Source organism: Oryx dammah, unplaced genomic scaffold (genome assembly GCF_014754425.2).
Source record: "Oryx dammah isolate SB20612 unplaced genomic scaffold, SCBI_Odam_1.1 HiC_scaffold_4, whole genome shotgun sequence".
NCBI lineage: Eukaryota > Metazoa > Chordata > Mammalia > Artiodactyla > Bovidae > Oryx > Oryx dammah.
The window spans coordinates 54,374,718-54,394,110 of NW_024070188.1; the positions used below are offsets into that span (position 1 = coordinate 54,374,718).

The following is a 19,393-nucleotide window of genomic DNA, read 5'->3' on the forward strand; positions in this document are numbered from 1 at the left end:
TAAATGTTTATTTTGTATGCTTCTAAATGTGGGGGTAATTTGTTATGAAACAATAAATAACTAATTTTGGACTGGAAAGGTTAAATAGAAATACCATTAATTACAATAAGATTTAAATATTTATCTCTTAATAATTGATAGAACAAATAAACAACAAATGAATATGCATAAAAAACCACTCTATCAACTAATTTGATTTAATTAACCTTTATAGAACTCTCCAACTCAGAGTAGAAGAACACCATTTTCTTCAACTGAATATGGAACATTCACTTAGACTGTGTGCTAGAGTAAAGAACAAGTCCTAAAAAATTTTAAAGTATTTAAATGTATTCTCTGACCATAAGAGACTGAAGCTAGAAATTAATGACAATAAAATATCTAAAAAGACCTCAAAAAATTGAATATTAACAACTGTCTTAATCCATTTCCAGCTGCTATAGCAAAATAGCAGACTGGGTAGCTTATAAAGAATGGACATTTATCTCTCAGTTTTGGAGACTGAAAAGCACAAGATTAAGTAAGATGTCAGAAAATTTGGTATCTGGTGAGGATCTGTGTCCAAGTCTATTTGTTGTGTCCTTGTATGGTGGAAGGGAACAAGGAAACTTTCAAGTCTATTTTATAAGAGTACTAACCCTATTCATGAATTACCATCCTCATGGCCACATCATGTCCCAAGGGCCTCACCACCTAATACCATCATTGTAGGTTTTAGAATGTCAATGTATAACACATATGTCTGTATCTTGGGGAGATACAGACATTGAGACCACAGCTACAACACATTTCAAAATAACACATATATCAAAGAAAAAAAATCAGAAGAAATTTTTAATAAGATTTTGAATTGAACTTTTCAATTAAAAAAAAAAGATTTAGAACTAAAAATTTTTTCATTCCAAATTTGTTAGTTGTAGCTCAGGCTCTGCTTAGAAAATATGCTGAACTTTAAAGTCTTTTAATAAAAATTAACATAAGGTTATAATAGTGATTCTTATATAAGAGGAGGAGGGCATGGCAACCCACTCCAGTATTCTTGCCTGGAGAATCCCATGGACAGAAGAGCCTGGTTGGGTACAGCCCATGGGGTTGAAAAGAGCTGGACACACTGAAGTGACCTAGGACACACGTACACATTTAAGAGGGCTTCCCAGGTGGTGCCAGTGGTAAAGAATCCACCTGCCAATGCAGGAGGTGCAAGAGATGCAGGTTCAATCCCTGGGTCAGGAAGATCCCTTGGAGTAGGAAATAACAACCTACTCCAGTATTCTTGCCTGGAAAATTGCATGGACAGAGGATTCTAGTGGGCTACAGTCCCTGGGATTGGAGAGTCAGACATGATTGAGCATGCACACACACATATAAGAAATGTCTATAATCAGTGATCTAAGCTTCTACCAGAAGATGCTAAAAAGAACAGTGAAGTAAACTAAAATAAATAGAAGGAAGGAAAATTTAAAGATACAATGGGAAACCAATGAAACAGAAAATTGAAAATAAATAAATAAATGAAACCAAAAGTTGATTCTTTGAAAAAAATGAGTGAAATTAACAATGCTCTAAAAAAGCCTGATTTTTTTAAAAATAGAGGATACCCAAATTACCAATATTGAGGAAAAATATCATTTACTACAGATGCCATAGACATTAAAAGGATAATAAAAATATTGAGAATAACTTTATGCCAATAAGCTTGACAACTCAGCCAAAAAGATACTTTCCTTGAAAGTTACAACTTATCAAAACTGATACAAGAAAGAAATTTGAGTCATACAAGAAAATTTGAATCATTCTATATCTACTTAAGACATAAAATGTATAACAAAAAAATTGTAAAAAAATCCCTGAACTGTGGGCCCAGATGATTTCACTAGTATGCTCAATAAAACACTAAGGGAAGAAATTGTATAAATTCTATACAAACACATTCAGGAAGGACCATAATCCAACTAATTATATAAGGCCAGCGTTACTCTGATACCAAAACTAGATATAAATTCTACAAGAAAATTACAATAAACTAATAGCCCTCATGAACATAGACATAAAAATACTTATTGAAATATTTAGTAAATCAAAATCAGCAACATAAAATAGGGACAATCTATAATTAGGGATAATGGATTTAATCTACCATGGCAAATTGAGATTTAATGCCAGTACTGTGAGTTTGATTAACACTGAAAACTCAGTTACTGTAATTCACCAAATAGAGAAAATGTATATTTATTTAAATAGATAAAGAAAAAGCATTGCCCCAATTTGATACACTTTTGTCACAAAAACTTCCAGCAGAAGAGTGGAACTTCCTCAACTTTAGAACAAGCATCTGTTGAAAACCAATAGAAAGTGAAAGTGAATGTCACTCAGTTGTGTCCAACTCTTTGCGACCCCATGGACTATACAGTCCATGGAATTCTCCAGGCAAGAATACTGGAGTCAGTAGCCTTTCCTTTCTCTAGGAGATCTTCCCAACCCAGGGATCGAACCTGGGTCTCCCACATTGCAGATGGATTCTTTACCAGCTGAGCCACAGGGAAGCCCTAAAAACCAGTAACCATCACTATAATGGTGAGTGAGTGACTGATTTCACCTCTGATCACAAATAAGGTGAAAATGTCTACTCTCACTACTCTATTCAACTTTTTTATTGGAGGTCACATATTTCCTGGAATATGGCAAGGGAAAAATATGAAAGTCATATAAACTGAAAGGAAGAAGTCAAATAGCTTTTATTTGTAGATGGCATGATCTTGTACATGAGGTATACTAACACATCCTATGTATAAGCTACTTGAAGACATTTTAATAATTTTGCTAGATCCAATGTATATATAACCAAAATCATTTGTATTACTGTTAGTATAAAAATTAAATTTTAAAATACTGTTTATAATACTATCCAATATCATGAAACATTAAGAGGTAAAGTTTACAAAGTATGTTAAAACATATAAATTGAAAACTACAAAGGACTCCTTATAATACTTACTATATTATATACTTACAATGAAGATGTGAATAAATGGAAACATATTTTTGTGGATTAGAAGGCATGGTACTGCTAAAATATCCATTTCCTCCCATACTTATCTATATATTCAATCCAATTGCAATCAAACTACCTACTACACTATTTTTGGGGGGTAGAAATTGAAAAGCTGATCTTAATATTAGGTTGGTGCAAAAGTAATTGTGGTTTTGCATTGTTGAACTTTGCCATTTGATATTGAAATAGATTAAATGGGCTTCCCTGGTAGCTCAACTGGTGAAGAATCCACCTGCAATGCGTGAGACCCCAGTTCTATTCCTGAGTCAGCAAGTTCCCCTTCAGAAGGTTTAGGCTTTCCTGGTGGCTCAGATGGTAAAGAATCCATCTGCAAAGTGGGAGACCCGGGTTTGATTCCTGGTTGGAGGGCATGGCAACTTACTCCAGTATTCTTGCTTGGAGAATTCCCATGGACAGAGGAGTCTGATGGGCTGCAGTCCACGGGGTTGCAAACAGGGCTACCAAGAGTCAGACATGACTGAGTGACTGAGCACAGCACAAACACAAAGTGCATTTCATGCTTAATGATTTTTTGCTAATGACTTATTACTTGCTGTGTATTTTATATTTATTTTAGACTATGGAAATGATGTTAGACAAAAAGAAAATTCAAATAATTTTCTTATTAGAGCTCAAAATGGGTTGTAAAGCAGTGGAGACAACTTGCAACATCAACAAAAGATTTGGCCCAGGAACTGCTAACAATTGTACAGTGCAGTGGTGGTTGAAGAAGTTTTGCAAAGGAGACAAGAGCCCTGAAAATGATTAATGTAGTGGCCAGCCATCAGAAGGGGGCAATAACCAATTGAGAGCAATCATCAAAGCTGATCCTCTTACAGCTATATTAGAAGAAGTTGCTGAAGAACTGAACACCCGCCATTCTGTGGGGGTTAGGTATTTGGAGAAAATTCAGTTCAGTTCAGTTGTTGCTCAGTCGTGTCTGACTCTTTGTGACCCCATGAATCACAGCACGCCAGGCCTCCCTGTCCATCACCAACTCCCAGAGTTCATTCAGATTCACGTCCATCGAGTCAGTGATGCCATCCAGCCATTTCATCCTCTGTCGTCCCCTTCTCCTCCTGCCCCCAATCCCTCCCAACATCAAAGTCTTTTCCAATGAGTCAACTCTTCTCATAAGGTGGCCAAAGTACTGGAGTTTCAGCTTTAGCATCATTCCTTCCAAAGAAACCCCAGGGCTGATCTCCTTCAGAATGGACTGGTTGGATCTCTTTGCAGTCCAAGGAACTCTCAAGAGTCTTCTCCAACACCACAGTTCAAAAGCATCAATTCTTCGGCGCTCAGCCTTCTTCACAGTCCAACTCTCACATCCATACATGACTCCTGAAGAAACCATAGCCTTGACTAGATGGAATGGAAAAGTGTAAAAGCTCAGTAAGTGGGTGCCTCGTGACCTGACCAAAAAAAAAGAAAAAAAAACAACCCCACATCATTTTGAAGTATTCTCTTATTCTACACAACAACAATGAACCATTTCTTGATTGGACTCTGACAAATGATGAAAAGTGGATTTTATGCAACTACTGGCAATGACCAGTTCATTGATTGGACTGAGAAGGAGCTCCAAAGCACTTCCCAAACTTGTACCAAGAAAGGTCATGATCACTGTTTGGTGGTCTGCTGCTGATCTGATCCACTATGGCTTTCTGAATCCTGGCAAAATCATTATATCTGAGAAGTATGCTCAGCAAATTGATGAGAAGCACCAAAAACTGCAACACCTCCAGCAAGCATTGGTCAACAGAAGGGACCCAATTCTTCTCCACAATGACCAACTGCACACTGTTGTACAACCAGTGTTTCAGAAGTTGATTGAATTGGGCTATAAAGTTTTGCCTCATCCACCATATTCACCTGACCTCTCGCCAACCAACTGCCACTTCTTCAAGCATCTCAACAACTTTTTGCAGGGAAAATGCTTCCAAAACCAGCAGGAAGCAGAAAATACTTTCCATGAGTTCACTGAATCCCAAGGCATGGATTTTTATGCTACAGAAATAAACTTATTTCTCGTTGGCAAAAATGTGTTGATTGTAATGGTTCCTACTTTGATTAATAAATATGTGTTTCAGCCTAGTGATAGTGATTTAAAATTCAGAGTCCAAAGCCACAGTTACATTTGCACCAACCCAATAATTGTATGGAAATGCAGAGGACCTAGAATAGAAAAAAGAGTTCTGTCTGTAAAACAAAATTGTAGGATTCACATTACTTAACTTTGAGGTTACTATAAATCTATAGTAATACAGACTATGATATTGGCAAACTATCAAATTTATTTATATACATATGTTCATATATATATATATTTGGATACATGAAAACAGAGTCCAAAAGTAGACCCACATATTTTCAACTGACCTCTGGAAAAAGGGCCAAGGTAATCAGATGGGAAGATAACAATTCTCTCAACAAATGGTACTAAAATGAATGGATATCTGCATTAAAGAAAACAGAAAAAGCCCTTACCTAAGGCCTTTACAGCAAATACCAGTAAGTCATAAACCCAAGGTTATAAAATTTCTAGGGAAAAACAGAAGAATATTCACAAATTTGGGGTAAGTAAAGATTTCTGAAAAGGGATTAAAAAAAACAATAAAGCATAAAAGAAAAGGCTTAATAAATGAAATTTAGAATTAAGCATTGCTCCTAAGCAGTTATAGCATCACAAACTTGTCTCAGTACATGGTAACACCCACTCAATCAAATGGGTGTTTACATTTTTAAACATACCAAGTGGATGTATTTATTTTGTGTAAATTGTATCTCATTAGGTTTATCTGAAAAATATATAGCTCTGATAATACTTTTTTATCTTAATTTTGGTTAAATCATTTCGTATTTCTTTTATCCCTGTGTTGACAAGTTGAGAGATGAGATCAGTCTTATTCTCAAGGCTTAGGCCGTTTTCCATTTAGCTTCTACAATAAAGAAAAAATGATTTTAAATTTTCCTAGTACTAATATTAATAAAACTTGGAAACATAGGTAACATTGAAGGACATCCATTCACTTCGGCACCATTTGGCCAGTGTGTGCATAGTCGCCTTAGTCATGTCCAGCTCTGGGCGACATGATGGACTCTAGACATCCAGGTTCCTCTTCCATGGGATTCTCCAGGCAGGAATACTAGAGTGGGCCGTCATGCCCTCCTTCAGCGGATCTTCCCAACCCAGGGATCAAACCCGTGTCTCTTATGTCTCCTGCATTGGCAGACTGGTTCTTTACCTCTGGCACCACCTGGGAAGCACATTTGGCCAAGGGGTCTCAATCAATCCTATTAGGAACAATATCTCCTTTATTTTATTGACAGGAAATCCAGAGATATTATCACTTAACTTCATAATATTAAAAAATATATATATATACAAAATCAAGTATAAAATAAAGAGGAAAAAGTTATCTGTCTAAAACAACATGTAGTTCAATGTGTAAATGCTTGGGTAAAACTAGCAGGCAAAATGAAACAGAAGCCTGAACCTACTTGGAGTCAACGTCAGTGTGACAGATGGGGTGTAGATATTGTACTGGTGTCAATACTACCAGCCGAGGTGTTTTCAGTTATGAGATTTTTCTGGAATAAACAAATCTTGATAAGGTTAAAAAACACAGATATATTCTTTCCTCAATTTATATAGTAGATACATCCGGGGGAAAAAATGATGCAAAAACTTTTGCTTGTGTGCAAAATAGACTTAAATTAGGCTTCAAATATAATGCGAGGGTTTTTATCTAAATGAATGTCCAGTGGCCCTTACAGACCTGCCTTGGGGGGCAATTCACGGTGTGGGACTGACTCCCCATAGCACTCTAACCTCACTGTGTACTGATGCCAGTAGTCCCCCTCCTCACTGGCTCCACCAAAAAACACCCTGGATGTCTCATAAAAATCCAGTAAGGAGCTGTTCCAAATCTTATGAGAGCCACAGACCATAAAACACACACACACACACAAACTAGTAAAGAACTGTCATCTGAACACGGGGTGGCAGAAAACCTTGCAGAAATTCTGCTGAGTTACCGGGAAGAAATGGGGACTGAAAGCAAGACATTTTGAATCTGAAGGGAAACGAAAAGACCTTTTATCCTCTTTGAATGCATGTTACCTGACTGAATGGAAAACCTTAATTTTTACCTTTACATTCGTCATAAACATCGCAGTGGATAAAGGGGGCTTGTTTTATTTTGCGATCCCCTCCCCCAACGCCCCCCACCACCCCACCCCTCCACTTGCTGCCTAGCCAGCGGTAAATCTCCTGGCCTGACTGCCTCATCCGGTTCACCCTCTGCCTCCTAGTAACCTGGCACTCATCTGGACCTTTGGGACGGTCTTGTCCCCAGCGTGCATCACCTTGATACGCAGTGCTCTCGCACAGCTTTGCCAGGCCTTTCTCAGGAGGTCCAGCTTCTTAGCTTCGCTTAAGATCCTAGCTGTGCAGATTTCCCACAAAATTTAATGCTTTCCACGTGGAGGGATTTTACAGATCACAGAGAGGTCTCTTATCAATGACTTCCTTTAACTTGAAGTTCAGCTAACAGATGAAGCCAGTCTTTTCTCGCAGTGAAGGACCTAGGCTATAGGAAAAGGCCTCTTTCACCGAGGACCCTTTAAGGGCCTGGGCCGGGACGTCTGTGGGGCGAGGGCCAGGGAAAAGGGCGGGTGGGGGAGTGTCTTCTTTCTCCCCCTACCTCCGGCTGCGACCGAGCCGGGGTGGGTGGGGGCTGGCTCCTTCCTTTAGCCCGCAGCTGCTGCACATTCAGCTTACTAGCCGGGGCCAGGAGACCGGGCGGCAGCGACTCCAGCTCCCGAAAAGTGAATCCGCTCAGGGGGCTACCGCAATGCCCCGAGCCTTCGGGGTGCTCCTGGTCCTGCTGCTCAGCGGAGGCCTCGGGGGCGGCCAGGCGCAGCGCCCGGAGCAGCAGCAGCATCGGCGGCAGCCACCCGCGCATCAGCAAAGAGGTACAGTCGAGGCACGGGCTCCAGGTCACAGGCTCTGCTGGGGCCCGCGGACCTTCTCTGGTCCCTTCGTCCTACGCTTGCTGGAGAGGGACCGCTTTCTTGCTTTGCCTTTGGGGAGCGCGCTTTGGGGCCGAGAGGGTCTAAGTTTGAGGCAAGTTCACTTTTAGCTCCCTGAGTTCGCCCACCGTCTGCCTACCTCCCCCCAAAGAAAACGGAACGTTTTCATCTTCCATGCGTTTCTGGGTCGACTTGCTATCACTGAACATTCTACAAATTAATTTCCTAAGTTTTTCTAAGAGGCAAGCTTTCAACCAATTGAAAAACTTTAAGAAGTTTCCCCAAATCCGTTTCCATCCCCGCAGAGAAAGATTTCCCAAGCTGTGGCTCGTCTTGGAGCTTTATGGAGGGCAGCTGGTACATCTTTATTTTTAGAGACTTTGTTTCTAACTCTTTGAACAGGGCGTGTAAAGGCGCTTTTTATTGTTCAGTCGGTAAGTCGTTAAGTATGTGGATTTTCTTCTTTCTTGACAGTGGTGCCCCAGAATCATCTTTTTATTTGCCGACATCCTATTTTGCGTATGCTATTTTATTGTAGTGAAATGCCTCCCCTTGCTTAAACACGGATGAAACCTCTATGTCATTTGTGTTTTAATTAAGACCACAGTGCCCAGATAACACTCTTTGCCTGACTTTGGAAAACAGTTATACTTAATGTAACACAAATTCCTCTCCTCAGAGCGCCTTAATGTTTATATGCATATGATTTCTGAAACTCTGGGGAGACTTTGCAGGGTTAGTTTATGGTCATGAATTTTAAAAGAAGTGCACGTGCAGCATTTAACACAATAATTTATAATACAACATTTGAGCAGACTTTTCTGTAAGTTGGAAAACATGTATCAAAGTAAAAAAAAAGTTTAAGAAATATTTAAGGTTTGGTTTCACACATCAAAATGTTACCCTAAGAGTACAAAATCTGGAGATTAGTAGCTTTTGAAAGTTTTGATGAGACCGAATCTGCCAGAATTTTAAAGAATACTTATCCCTCTTTTAGTTAACTGGAATAAGCTATGTCAACAGTTCTGATAGTTTTTCTGCTTGCAATCTAGCATTTCTAGCATTGCTACTTTATTTTAAAGGGAGAAAAAAAAATGTACTCTAAGCTCCTAGCTATAATAATAACCCCCTGATTAAAATTCTTAGAATAAAAATGACCTTACATTCACTATATAACATTTTTTTTTCTTCTATTTTGGCTTTTGCTTTTCTGAGAAGTCAAATGGGATCAATGTGGCTTAATTAATAGACTTTATGAGAATGATTTTGAGAATATCTTTGGCAGCTGATTTAAAAAATACTACTTTTAAATATTAACTTTACTCAGTTATGTGATGTTTTAACAAAACATAATACTTTAATACTCTTAGGCAGCTGGGAGTAAAGATACCAAGATCACCAACCCTCTGTTCACTTGAAGCTCAGAGCATGCAGAGTAGGGATCAAGTGGGTTCCTGACAGTTTTCCATGGCATGCCCCCCCTTTTTTTCTCTTATTCTCTCTCTTGTCTCCTCCATCTCCCCAGTTTTATTTGAGGTAAAATTAACTCTGATTTCTATGGTCCAGGCACAAGATGAAATGAATTCAGAATAGAGAAATTATACTGCCATTCTGTTGAGACATCATTTGAACATTATGCACAATAAGGAATTCTGTGCAAAATAACTATAACATAGAGTCCACTATACACTGCTATATTTTGCATTCTAGCATCATTTTATGGATTATTTGCAATATATTTAGAGACCTGCTCATGGATAAATGGTTAAAGCTTGTTAATATTAAAGTCTACATAAAATATATTTCATAATGCCTTAAATTTGTATAGTGCTTTATATTTTTAAAACACCTTATATATGTGAGATTATTTTACCTTCAGTCATTATTTATTGTTGGACAAATTTAAAACTTGAGGCTTGGAGTATAGCTGTGACTTAAGTTCATGCAACTGATAATAACTTAATTCTTAACAACTAAGAGCACTTCTATATTGTTTTATGCTCAAGTTCCCATTTTATAGTACAAAAGTTTTTTTTTTTTCCATTTAATTTTTTGAGGCCCTGTTTTCTTTTCAATACTGCTCTGTTAAAGCAAGGTCTCAGTGAAGATTATTGGATATGAGTTTGATTGAAGAGGTGTTTTCTTGGCTATCATCAATTTTCTCTTTTCAATTATACTAGCACTGACCTTCCTGGCCAAGAATTAATTAGAATGAGTTCTGTTTTCCCTTATAGTATGGTACCAGTTTACTAAGAAAGTTGACATGAAGAAACATTTTTAGATATTGTAACTAAGTTAGAAACTTAATCAGATTTTTTTGTTTGTTTTTTTTTCTTTGAAATCTTGTGTAGTTTATAGAACACAGTGAATTGTGGTATCAATAGTATTGACTCAGCAGGAAAGATAGTCTAAGGAAATTCCTTAACTAAATTTAAGATGGACAGAATAGGAAAATGATACAAAGTGGGTCTGTATATCAGCAAGGCAGTAGATAAGATCTTATCCTGATATTTGTGTAAATAATGTGTGGAAATGGAAATGTAATAGTAGGTAAATTGCAACAGAGTGAAAATAATTTCCAAAGACTATTGCATAGTAGATCAAGATCGATCCAGGAAGAAGTCTTTAGGGCTGTGACAGAGGTTTCCTTATGTTCATTTGTCTTGGTAATGGCTTGATGGAAAATATAACATCCAAGTTTATGACAACTGCCGGTATTCCAAAACTGATTCAGATGGCTAAGCTGGTGACTATCAGATTCAGGAATCTATAAAGGTCTCTATAGGCTGATCCATGAACAGAACCTACGTGAACTTGGTCTTGTTATTTGTATCCATATGTTAAATAATTTCATGTTGCCCTCTTCTAGACATTTGTTGTGTACTTTATATGTACGGGAATGAGTACAAAGACAGGATGAGAAAGGCAGTCTGAACTGCAGCCCATTCAATATGAACATACAGTGCAATATGGTGACAGAATAGTTAACTCATAAAAAACTTAGAAGCGGGTTGGTTGGTTGGTTTAGTACACATTTGAGTGCAGCATTGACAAATGGATGCAAGTCAAGAGGAGGAAGAGCAGAAAGGTTAGAAGTCTAAAAAGATTTTTAAAGAAGGATTATTCCAAGACTGTTAATTTGGAGAAAGAAAGACTTAAGAAATCTTAAGAGATATCTTTGAATTTTTGGAAGCGTTGTTATTGGAAGAGAGCCTAAAATATTCTTTCGAAAGCCTGAATTTGAATGCATATAAAAGTGTGACAAAGAGGAAGGTTTAAGTTAAATAAAATGGGAGGAAACCTCTCCTCCCTCCTCTCCCTTCCCTGTTCTGAGCTGTTCAGAAATAACTGGGTTGTGCTGGAACACCCAGCTTCTGGAAATGTCCATGCAGTGATCAAATGTGCAACATGTCAGAGGTGATTTAGGATGGAATGCCTCTGCAGAAAGGAAGTTAAGACTCAAGTCTCCAGTCCTTAACCAAGTCCAAGATTCTAGTATTACATTCTATTGTTTTGAGAATGCATACTTGTATTTGAACTTCTGAATTCTTAAAAAGTGTCAAGAAAATATTCAGTGAATATAAATGTGTTTTTAGATGTCTTCTGAGATTTAAAATAAAACATGTTTGAGATGATTTGCCACTCATGTTTGGCGAGAATACTTAAAAATTTAATATGTAATTTCCACATCACCATAAATGGCAGAGTTCTAAAACATCCTGTGCTATAAAATGTGAGAACACTTTATAAATTACCTGAAAACTTTTTAGGGGATTTATTGTGGTTGTAAAGCTGTAATTGATTTTTTTTTATGGTATTTCCTTTTGTTACATTTGTAACTTCTTGGCTTGTTCACTACATATTGGCCTACTAGTTTGGTAAAAATGATTTATAACATATAAAGTGTATGAGTAAGGATATGAACATATTCACCATTGACTAATATTATGGATGTGTTAGAATTTATTTAAATAACATACTTTATGTATTCTTAAAATCTCACTTATTGGTGTATGCAAATTGCTGATATATCTTATTCCTAATTTTTTTTTTAATTCTAAGATTTCCTACAAAGTAATGAACTGAGTCTGTATCAAGACTTTCTTGGGATTATGAACAGCTTGCACATGCTTTGCCAACTTTGTCTCTTTTTAAATTTTTATATTTAAAATTGTATTGTGTAAACAAATAGGATCTTATTCTAGGTACACTGTAATACGCACATAAGAAAGATATAGGACCTTTCTTGCAAAAGTTTGAATTAGTTTTGGTTATAATTCTAGTTAATATTTATTAATACACATCATACTCTTTTTATATTAGCTGGGTCTCTTATTTTTTATTTTAATTTTTTATTTGGAGTATTAGTGCTTTACAGTGTTGTGTCAATTTTTGCTGTACAGTCAAGTGACTGAGCTATATGTATACATACACCCTCCCTCCCTTGAACATCCCTTTCACCCTCCACATCCTACCCCTCTAGGTCATCTCAGAGCACCGAGCTAAGCTCCCTGTGCTATATAGCAGCTTCCTACTAGCTATCTGTTTTACACATGGTAGTGTATATATCTCAATCATACTCTCCTTGTTCGTCTCACCTTCCCCTTCCCACCTGTGTCCACATATTTGTTCTCTATGTCTGTGTCTCTATTCCTGGCTTGCAAACAGGCTCATCTATACCATTTTTCTATATTTCATGCATATGAGTTAATATACAATGTTTGTTTTTTCTCTTTTTGACTTATTTAACTCACTTTGACAGACTCTAGGAGAAGGCAGTGGCACCCCACTCTAGTACTCTTGCCTGGAAAATCCCATGGACGGAGGAGCCTGGTAAGCTGCAGTCCATGGGGTCGCTAAGAGTCGGACATGACTAAGCAAGTTCACTTTGACTTTTTACTTTCATGCGTTGGAGAAGGAAATGGCAACCCACTCCAGTATTCTTGCCTAGAGAATCCCAGGGATGGGGAAGCCTGGTGGGCTGCCGTCTATGGGGTCGCACAGAGTTGGACACGACTGAAGCGACTTAGCAGCAGGTCCATCCACATCACTATAGCTGACCCAGTTTCCTTCCTTTTCATGGCTAAATAATGTATTTCATTGTATATATGTTTCACATCTTCCTTATCTGTTCATCTGTTGATGGACATTTACGTTGCTTTTATGTCCTGGCTTTTGTAAATAGTGCTGCAGTGAACATTGGGGTACGTGTGTCTTTTTGAATTATGGTTTTCTCAGAGTATATACCCAGTAGTGGGGATTGCTGGCTCATATGGTAGTTTTATTTTTAGTGATTTAAGGACACTCCATACTGTTCTTAATAGTATTTGTATCAAATAGATGAGGAAACAGTGGAAACAGTGTTAGACTTTATTTTTGGGGGGGCTTCAAAATCACTGCAGATGGTGATTGCAGCCATGAAATTAAAAGATGCTTACTCCTCGGAAGGAAAGTTATGACCAACCTAGATAGCATATTGAAAAGCAGAGACATTACTTTGCCAACTAAGGTCCGTCTAGTCAAGGCTATGGTTTTTCCAGTGGTCATGTATGGATGTGAGAGTTGGACTGTGAAGAAAGCTGAGCACCAAAGAATTGATGCTTTTGAACTGTGGTGTTGGAGAAGACTCCTGAGAGTCCCTTGGACTGCAAGGAGATCCAATCAGTTCATCCTAAAGGAGATCAGTCCTGGGTGTTCATTGGAAGGATTGATGCTAAAGCCGAAACTCCAGTACTTTGGCCACCTTAGTGAAGAGTTGACTCATTGGAAAAGACCCTAATGCTGGGAGGGGTTGAGGGCAGGAGGAGAAGGGGACGACAGAGGATGAGATGGCTGGATGGCATCACCGACTCGATGCATATGAATTTGGGTAAACTCTGAGAGTTGGTGATGGATGGGGAGGCCTCGCATGCTGCAATTCTTGGGGTCACAAAGAGTCGGACATGACTGAGCAACTGAACTGACTGACATTCCCACTAACAGTGCAGGAGGGTTTCCCTTTTCCACGTCCTGTTCAGCATCTATAGTTTGTAGATGTTTTGATGATGACCAATCTGGCTGATATGAGGTGACACCTCATTGTAGTTTTGATTTGCATTTCTCTAACAATTAGTGATGTTGAACATTTTTTCATGGATTTGTTGGCCATCTATATGTCATCTTTGGAGAAATGTCTATTTAGGTCTTCCACTCGTTTTTGGATTGTGTTTTTTTTTGGATATTTAGCTGTTTGTATATTTGGAGATTAATCCTTTGTCAGATGCTTTGTTTGCAAATATTTTCTCCCATTCTGAGGGTTGTCTTATTTATGGTTTCCCTTTGCTGTGCAAAAGCTTTTAAATTTAATTAGATTGTTTGTTTATTTTGTCCAACTGTTTCTGAATTCACTTCAGTTACTCTAGCTCCTGAAAGATGAGATGTCACCTCACTGTAATGACTACACTTTTCACCTTTTTTAGATGTAATTATTTAACAACTCAAAAAGATACCTAAAGAGTTCTACCCAGATATGATTACTTTAAGAAAAACATGGATTTTTTTTCCCCACCATGTGTGGGCTTTGGTTAAATAAGAAGGATTTCTGAATAGTAGAATTTGGATCTTTTACACCTTTCAGTTATACTATAATAGCTGCTACTTTAAAAAGTTTCCTTTTTTGGTAGATTTCCCAGTATTTTCTCCAGCCCCATTTATCTAAAGTAGATCATTGCCACTCTTTTTCTATTCATATATTTAATAAATACTGATTATTCATGGAAATGACTAATGGGCTAGACTTTTCAATGTGGACCTCTGAGAATGAATCATTGTTCTTTCTTCTAGTCCAAATAGATTTAGCAGTGACCTATAAAAAGAAATTCATTTAAGCTTTATATGGGGTCTGACATCTCCTTTCATAATCTACTTTAGGATTTTGGAACTACAATGGTAGGCCACAATGGAAGAGGAGGACAAGGCCTAGTGGGTCCAGAACAGGGAATACCAATTTCAGTTTAGCCTGTGCATAACAAGATTAGTGGGGCGGTTTTCTGTCCTTATAGAGTCGAAAGGGTTTATCAAATGCACACCTGAGTCCAGCCAGCATTAGCTGTCCAGTAGAGTTTTATCCTGTGGGTAGAACATGTCTGGAAGAGTTTCCAAGAGAGTACTTAAATAAAATAGGTGACTCCAGGTCATCTGTCCAATTTGCTTTATGTCCTTATTTAGCACCTGGAGACCCTGTGGAAAAGATGAGGAAAACGTTGTCAGTGGCCAAATTGTCTAGTTTCTAATCTGGAAGACTGGAGTTTAGGAGTCTTAGTCACAACTTTGAAACGGGTAGCTATGCAGAAACTAAGGCAGAAGCCAACTGAGGTGAATGGGAAAAGAAGATGGGGTTAGAGAAGGACAGCGTTAGATAGGCACATGATTCTTCAAGACTCATGCCAGGCTCAGTGTATACCAGGCAGCCAGAAAGAAGATGGATTCTGGGCTGAACCCATGGGTAAAACTGAATTCCAAGGCCAGAATTTGTGCAAGAAATTGGTGGGTTGGGCCTATATGTATTGGAATGTGGTTAAAAAATGATTGTATTCAGTGAGCAAAAGAGAGCTCCCCACCGCCCCCCCAACAACAACAACAACAAACTCAACATATCCCTGCTCTTATGGAGTTTATATTCTAGTTGAGACAAATATGATGAATATATAATGAATAAATAATATCATGAATACATATATTGTGTAGAATGTAGCCAGTGATGGATTTCTGGACAAATACAACAAAGAGGAGTCAGGAGTTCTAAGAATGATGGATGGTTTCTATTTTTAAATAGTGATAAAGGGATAAAGGTTGACCTCACTGAGAAGGTCATCCTTGAGTGAACACTTGCTGGGGTTGTGGAAATGATTAATACAGATATCAGCTGGAAGAGTACTCTGAGCACAGGGAACAGGCTTACAAAGGTCTAAAGCACAATTTGTAGGGCTAGAGAAGTAATGGGGGCTTGATCACTGTAAAGATTTTGCTTTTTAATCTAACTCAGGTGGGTGATACTGAAGAGTTTTGAGCAGAATAAAATGAATGAATTGAATAAACTTTTTTTCATCTCAAGCAAGCTCTAATCCATTGGGCTAGACACATAGGATAAACGTAGGATTATTTTAAATTCATCTCCTGCCCCTAACCTTTCATTCGTAGGGCATGTTTAAGAGAATCCATTCCAGAGTATTACACTTCAACAATCTTACCATCAGGAGGCTCAGAGGCATCTTTGTAAAACGTGTTTTTTGTTTTTTGTTTCCTTTTGGCATCTCACTTCCATTCTACTATTAAAGAATACGAATAGCTCAAAACTACTCAAGTTCAAGGAACTTCTACATATCCTTTTATTTTGTCCCAGTGTTCCTAGAAATATGCCTTAGGTTTCTTGGAACATTTTTAGCTAATGTACTTGTTAAAACAAAAATTATCTATAATCCCACATGGATATGTATCTACCTTGGAGTTCTCTTTTTTTATCATTCATTTCGGTATCAGAGCTAAGGTTTAGGTACTGTTATTAAAAATGACACAGTGATGTATTGATCTGATGACTTCTTTTATGAAAGGAACTTTGAAATATTATCAACTTTTTTACAGTTAGAAGCACTAGATGCTCTGCTTCGATTTTTATAACTTCTTTAAGGATCTCTGTAAGTCTTGCAGTAATCTTTGGAATAAAGTAATTCAATTTTGGCCTGACCTAGTTTTATCATTTAAAACAAACCATCTCTGTCTTCGTTCTTCCCTCCTCCCTCCCTTCCCTTTATCCCTACCTCTGCTTCTTTCCTTCCCTCATTCCCTTCCTCCCTCCTTTCCTTTTTCCTTTAATATCCTGATTCTGAATACAGTATGGTTTTCAAAGAGATGATTCTAACAAATTTAACTTTTTTTTTTTTCAATTTTTACTTTATTTTACTTTACAATGCTGTATTGGTTTTGCCATACATTGACATGAATCCACCATGGGTGTACATGCGTTCCCAAACATGAACCCCCCTCCCACCTCCCTCCCCATAACATCTCTCTGGGTCATCCCCGTGCACCAGCCCCAAGCATCCTGTATACTGCATCAGACATAGACTGGCGATTCGTTTCTTACATGATAGTATACATGTTTCAAATTTAACTTTTTAGAAAGTATGAAAGGATAAACTTCACCTATGTATTTCTTATTAAAATCACAGATAATTATCATCTAAAGATAGTTTTGAGACATAATCTAAAATTACATTGAGAGTTAAAGCTAGGGGATTGCCTGCTAAAGATATTTAATATGAATAAAAATATAGTATTTTTCCAGTCATCTTGAATGTGAATTTTAATATGGGAGCTTTATCCTATTTGGCACATGACATTTAGAAGATTGTAGAGGCTAGTCTATTAGTGGTTTATTACTCATCATGCTGGCTTTCTGGAGCAGGCCTAATCTAGTACAAATAGCAAGTTAATCTGTGTAAATTCTGAATGATGAACACCTGAACAGATGTTTCGTGTCTGGCTCTTGGGAGAGGCACCTTGTAGGAAGTTAATGACATCTCTCCTCTTACGGTCCTGTCAATTGACTACTGGGCTGTGTGGTTTCCCAAGGCTCTTTGTTCAACTAGGTCTGAGGGCCAGATGCTTTAGATTGGTTTAATAGTATCTAGTGCTTTGTGAGTGTTAACACATTCATTTACACAGCAAAAGTTTCCAACAGGTTAATATAATTATCCTCATTTTAGAGAAGGAGAAATTTGTCAAGGACAAACACATGTTCCATTGTTAGTTTTAGATATTAGAATATGTTCCTTTTTTTGGTTTTGTGGACTCTAAGTTGTCATCTCTTTTGGAGCTTTAGATCCTTTCTGATCTTTTATAAAATACCTTAAAAATCATAATATCATTTCTGAATTAAGTTAGTAGTCTAGTTTTAAACTGAAGACCTACTAGGTCTTATGGAAGAACAAGAAGAATAGAACATATAGTCTTCAAAACTCATTTTCATTTAAACACACACACTACTTAAAACCATGCAGAAATACATAAATTTCAAAGTATCCATCAAATTTTAGTCTTTAAATTTTTAGGATTTGGATTATTGGGTGCTAGACTATAACAGGAGAAGGCAATGGCACCCCACTCCAGTAATTTTGCCTGGAAAATCCCATGGACAGAGGAGCCTGGTAGGCTGCAGTCCATGGGGTCGCTAAGAGTCGGACACGACTGAGCGACTTCACTTTCACTTTTCACTTTCATGCATTGGAAAAGGAAATGGCAACCCACTCCAGTATTCTTGCCTAGAGAGTCCCAGGGATGGGGGAGCCTGGTGGGCTGCTGTCTATGGGGTCGCACAGAGTTGGACATGACTGAAGCGACTTAGCAGCAGCAGCAGCAGACTATAACAAAGAATTAAGTGATTATTTCTGTAAGTCACTTTACAGAAATTACTTCAGTAGGCTAGAAGCAATTGTCTTTATAACAGATTCTTTTAAAAATAGTTACTGTATATGTCTGTGAATGGAAAGAGCAAGAATCAAACGATATACATAAGAATAAGAGCAGAGTTAATCTCAAAACTCCTTCTGAAAAGTGCAGAACCCTGGCATCTTCATAAAAAGATTTAAAGAGTTCTGTTTGAAGTCGAACCTCTCCAGTTAAGACAGAAAATTATGCAAACATCCTAGATTTTGAGAGGATTTGTATGTGTATCTATGTACCCTTTACAGTTTAATGCTCTCACAGTACTTAATATATTTAATATATTATCTGATTGTTTAATCAGTAGATTTTCAGTGTTAAAAGCAAAAATATAGAATAAAGGAATCTAAAAACTTCCAGGATTCTGAATTTTCAAAAAAAACCTAGTTGCCTTGATAAATGCTTATAGACCACAGAATAAGCTGTAAATGGGATCATTTATAGTTTTCAGTCTGGTAGCTATACTGTTAAAACTCTAAAGTGTAATTCTTTTTAAGTTGCTTGTAACATATAAGGTCCTATTCTAAAGAGGAAATAAGGTTAGTCGAGTTTGCCACATCAAGTATATTTTTTCAAAAGCCTGTAGTAGCTACCCCAATTTTCTGGCTTATTGCCTGCTATGCCTTTTTCAATTACCGAATGAGGCTGAAAGTGTGAAGAAGAACACAAAGCAGTGCAATTGTCATTTCAGGTAGCTACTTCATCTCATTGGGTTATTGTGAGGAGTATATAAAACAATGAATATAAAGCATGGTGCACCTATTAGGGACTCAATAAATGTGAATTTTCAAAGTGCCTCAAGAAAAATGAATTAAGTCTAAAAGTTGT

At 37.5% G+C, this 19,393-nt stretch overlaps 1 protein-coding gene across 2 annotated transcripts in view; it reads left to right on the top strand.

Annotated features, from left to right (window-relative positions):
• The first annotated feature begins 7,802 nt into the window (after positions 1 to 7,802).
• The window catches only part of LAMA2 (laminin subunit alpha 2), a 676,446-nt gene continuing 664,855 nt past the window's right edge, over positions 7,803 to 19,393 (top strand). For both annotated transcript variants that reach the window (XM_040238873.1, XM_040238874.1), the window contains exon 1: positions 7,803 to 8,029. In XM_040238873.1, coding sequence (XP_040094807.1) covers positions 7,909 to 8,029 — 121 coding nt within the window. In that variant the 5' untranslated portion in view covers positions 7,803 to 7,908. The remainder of the gene's footprint in view (positions 8,030 to 19,393) is intronic.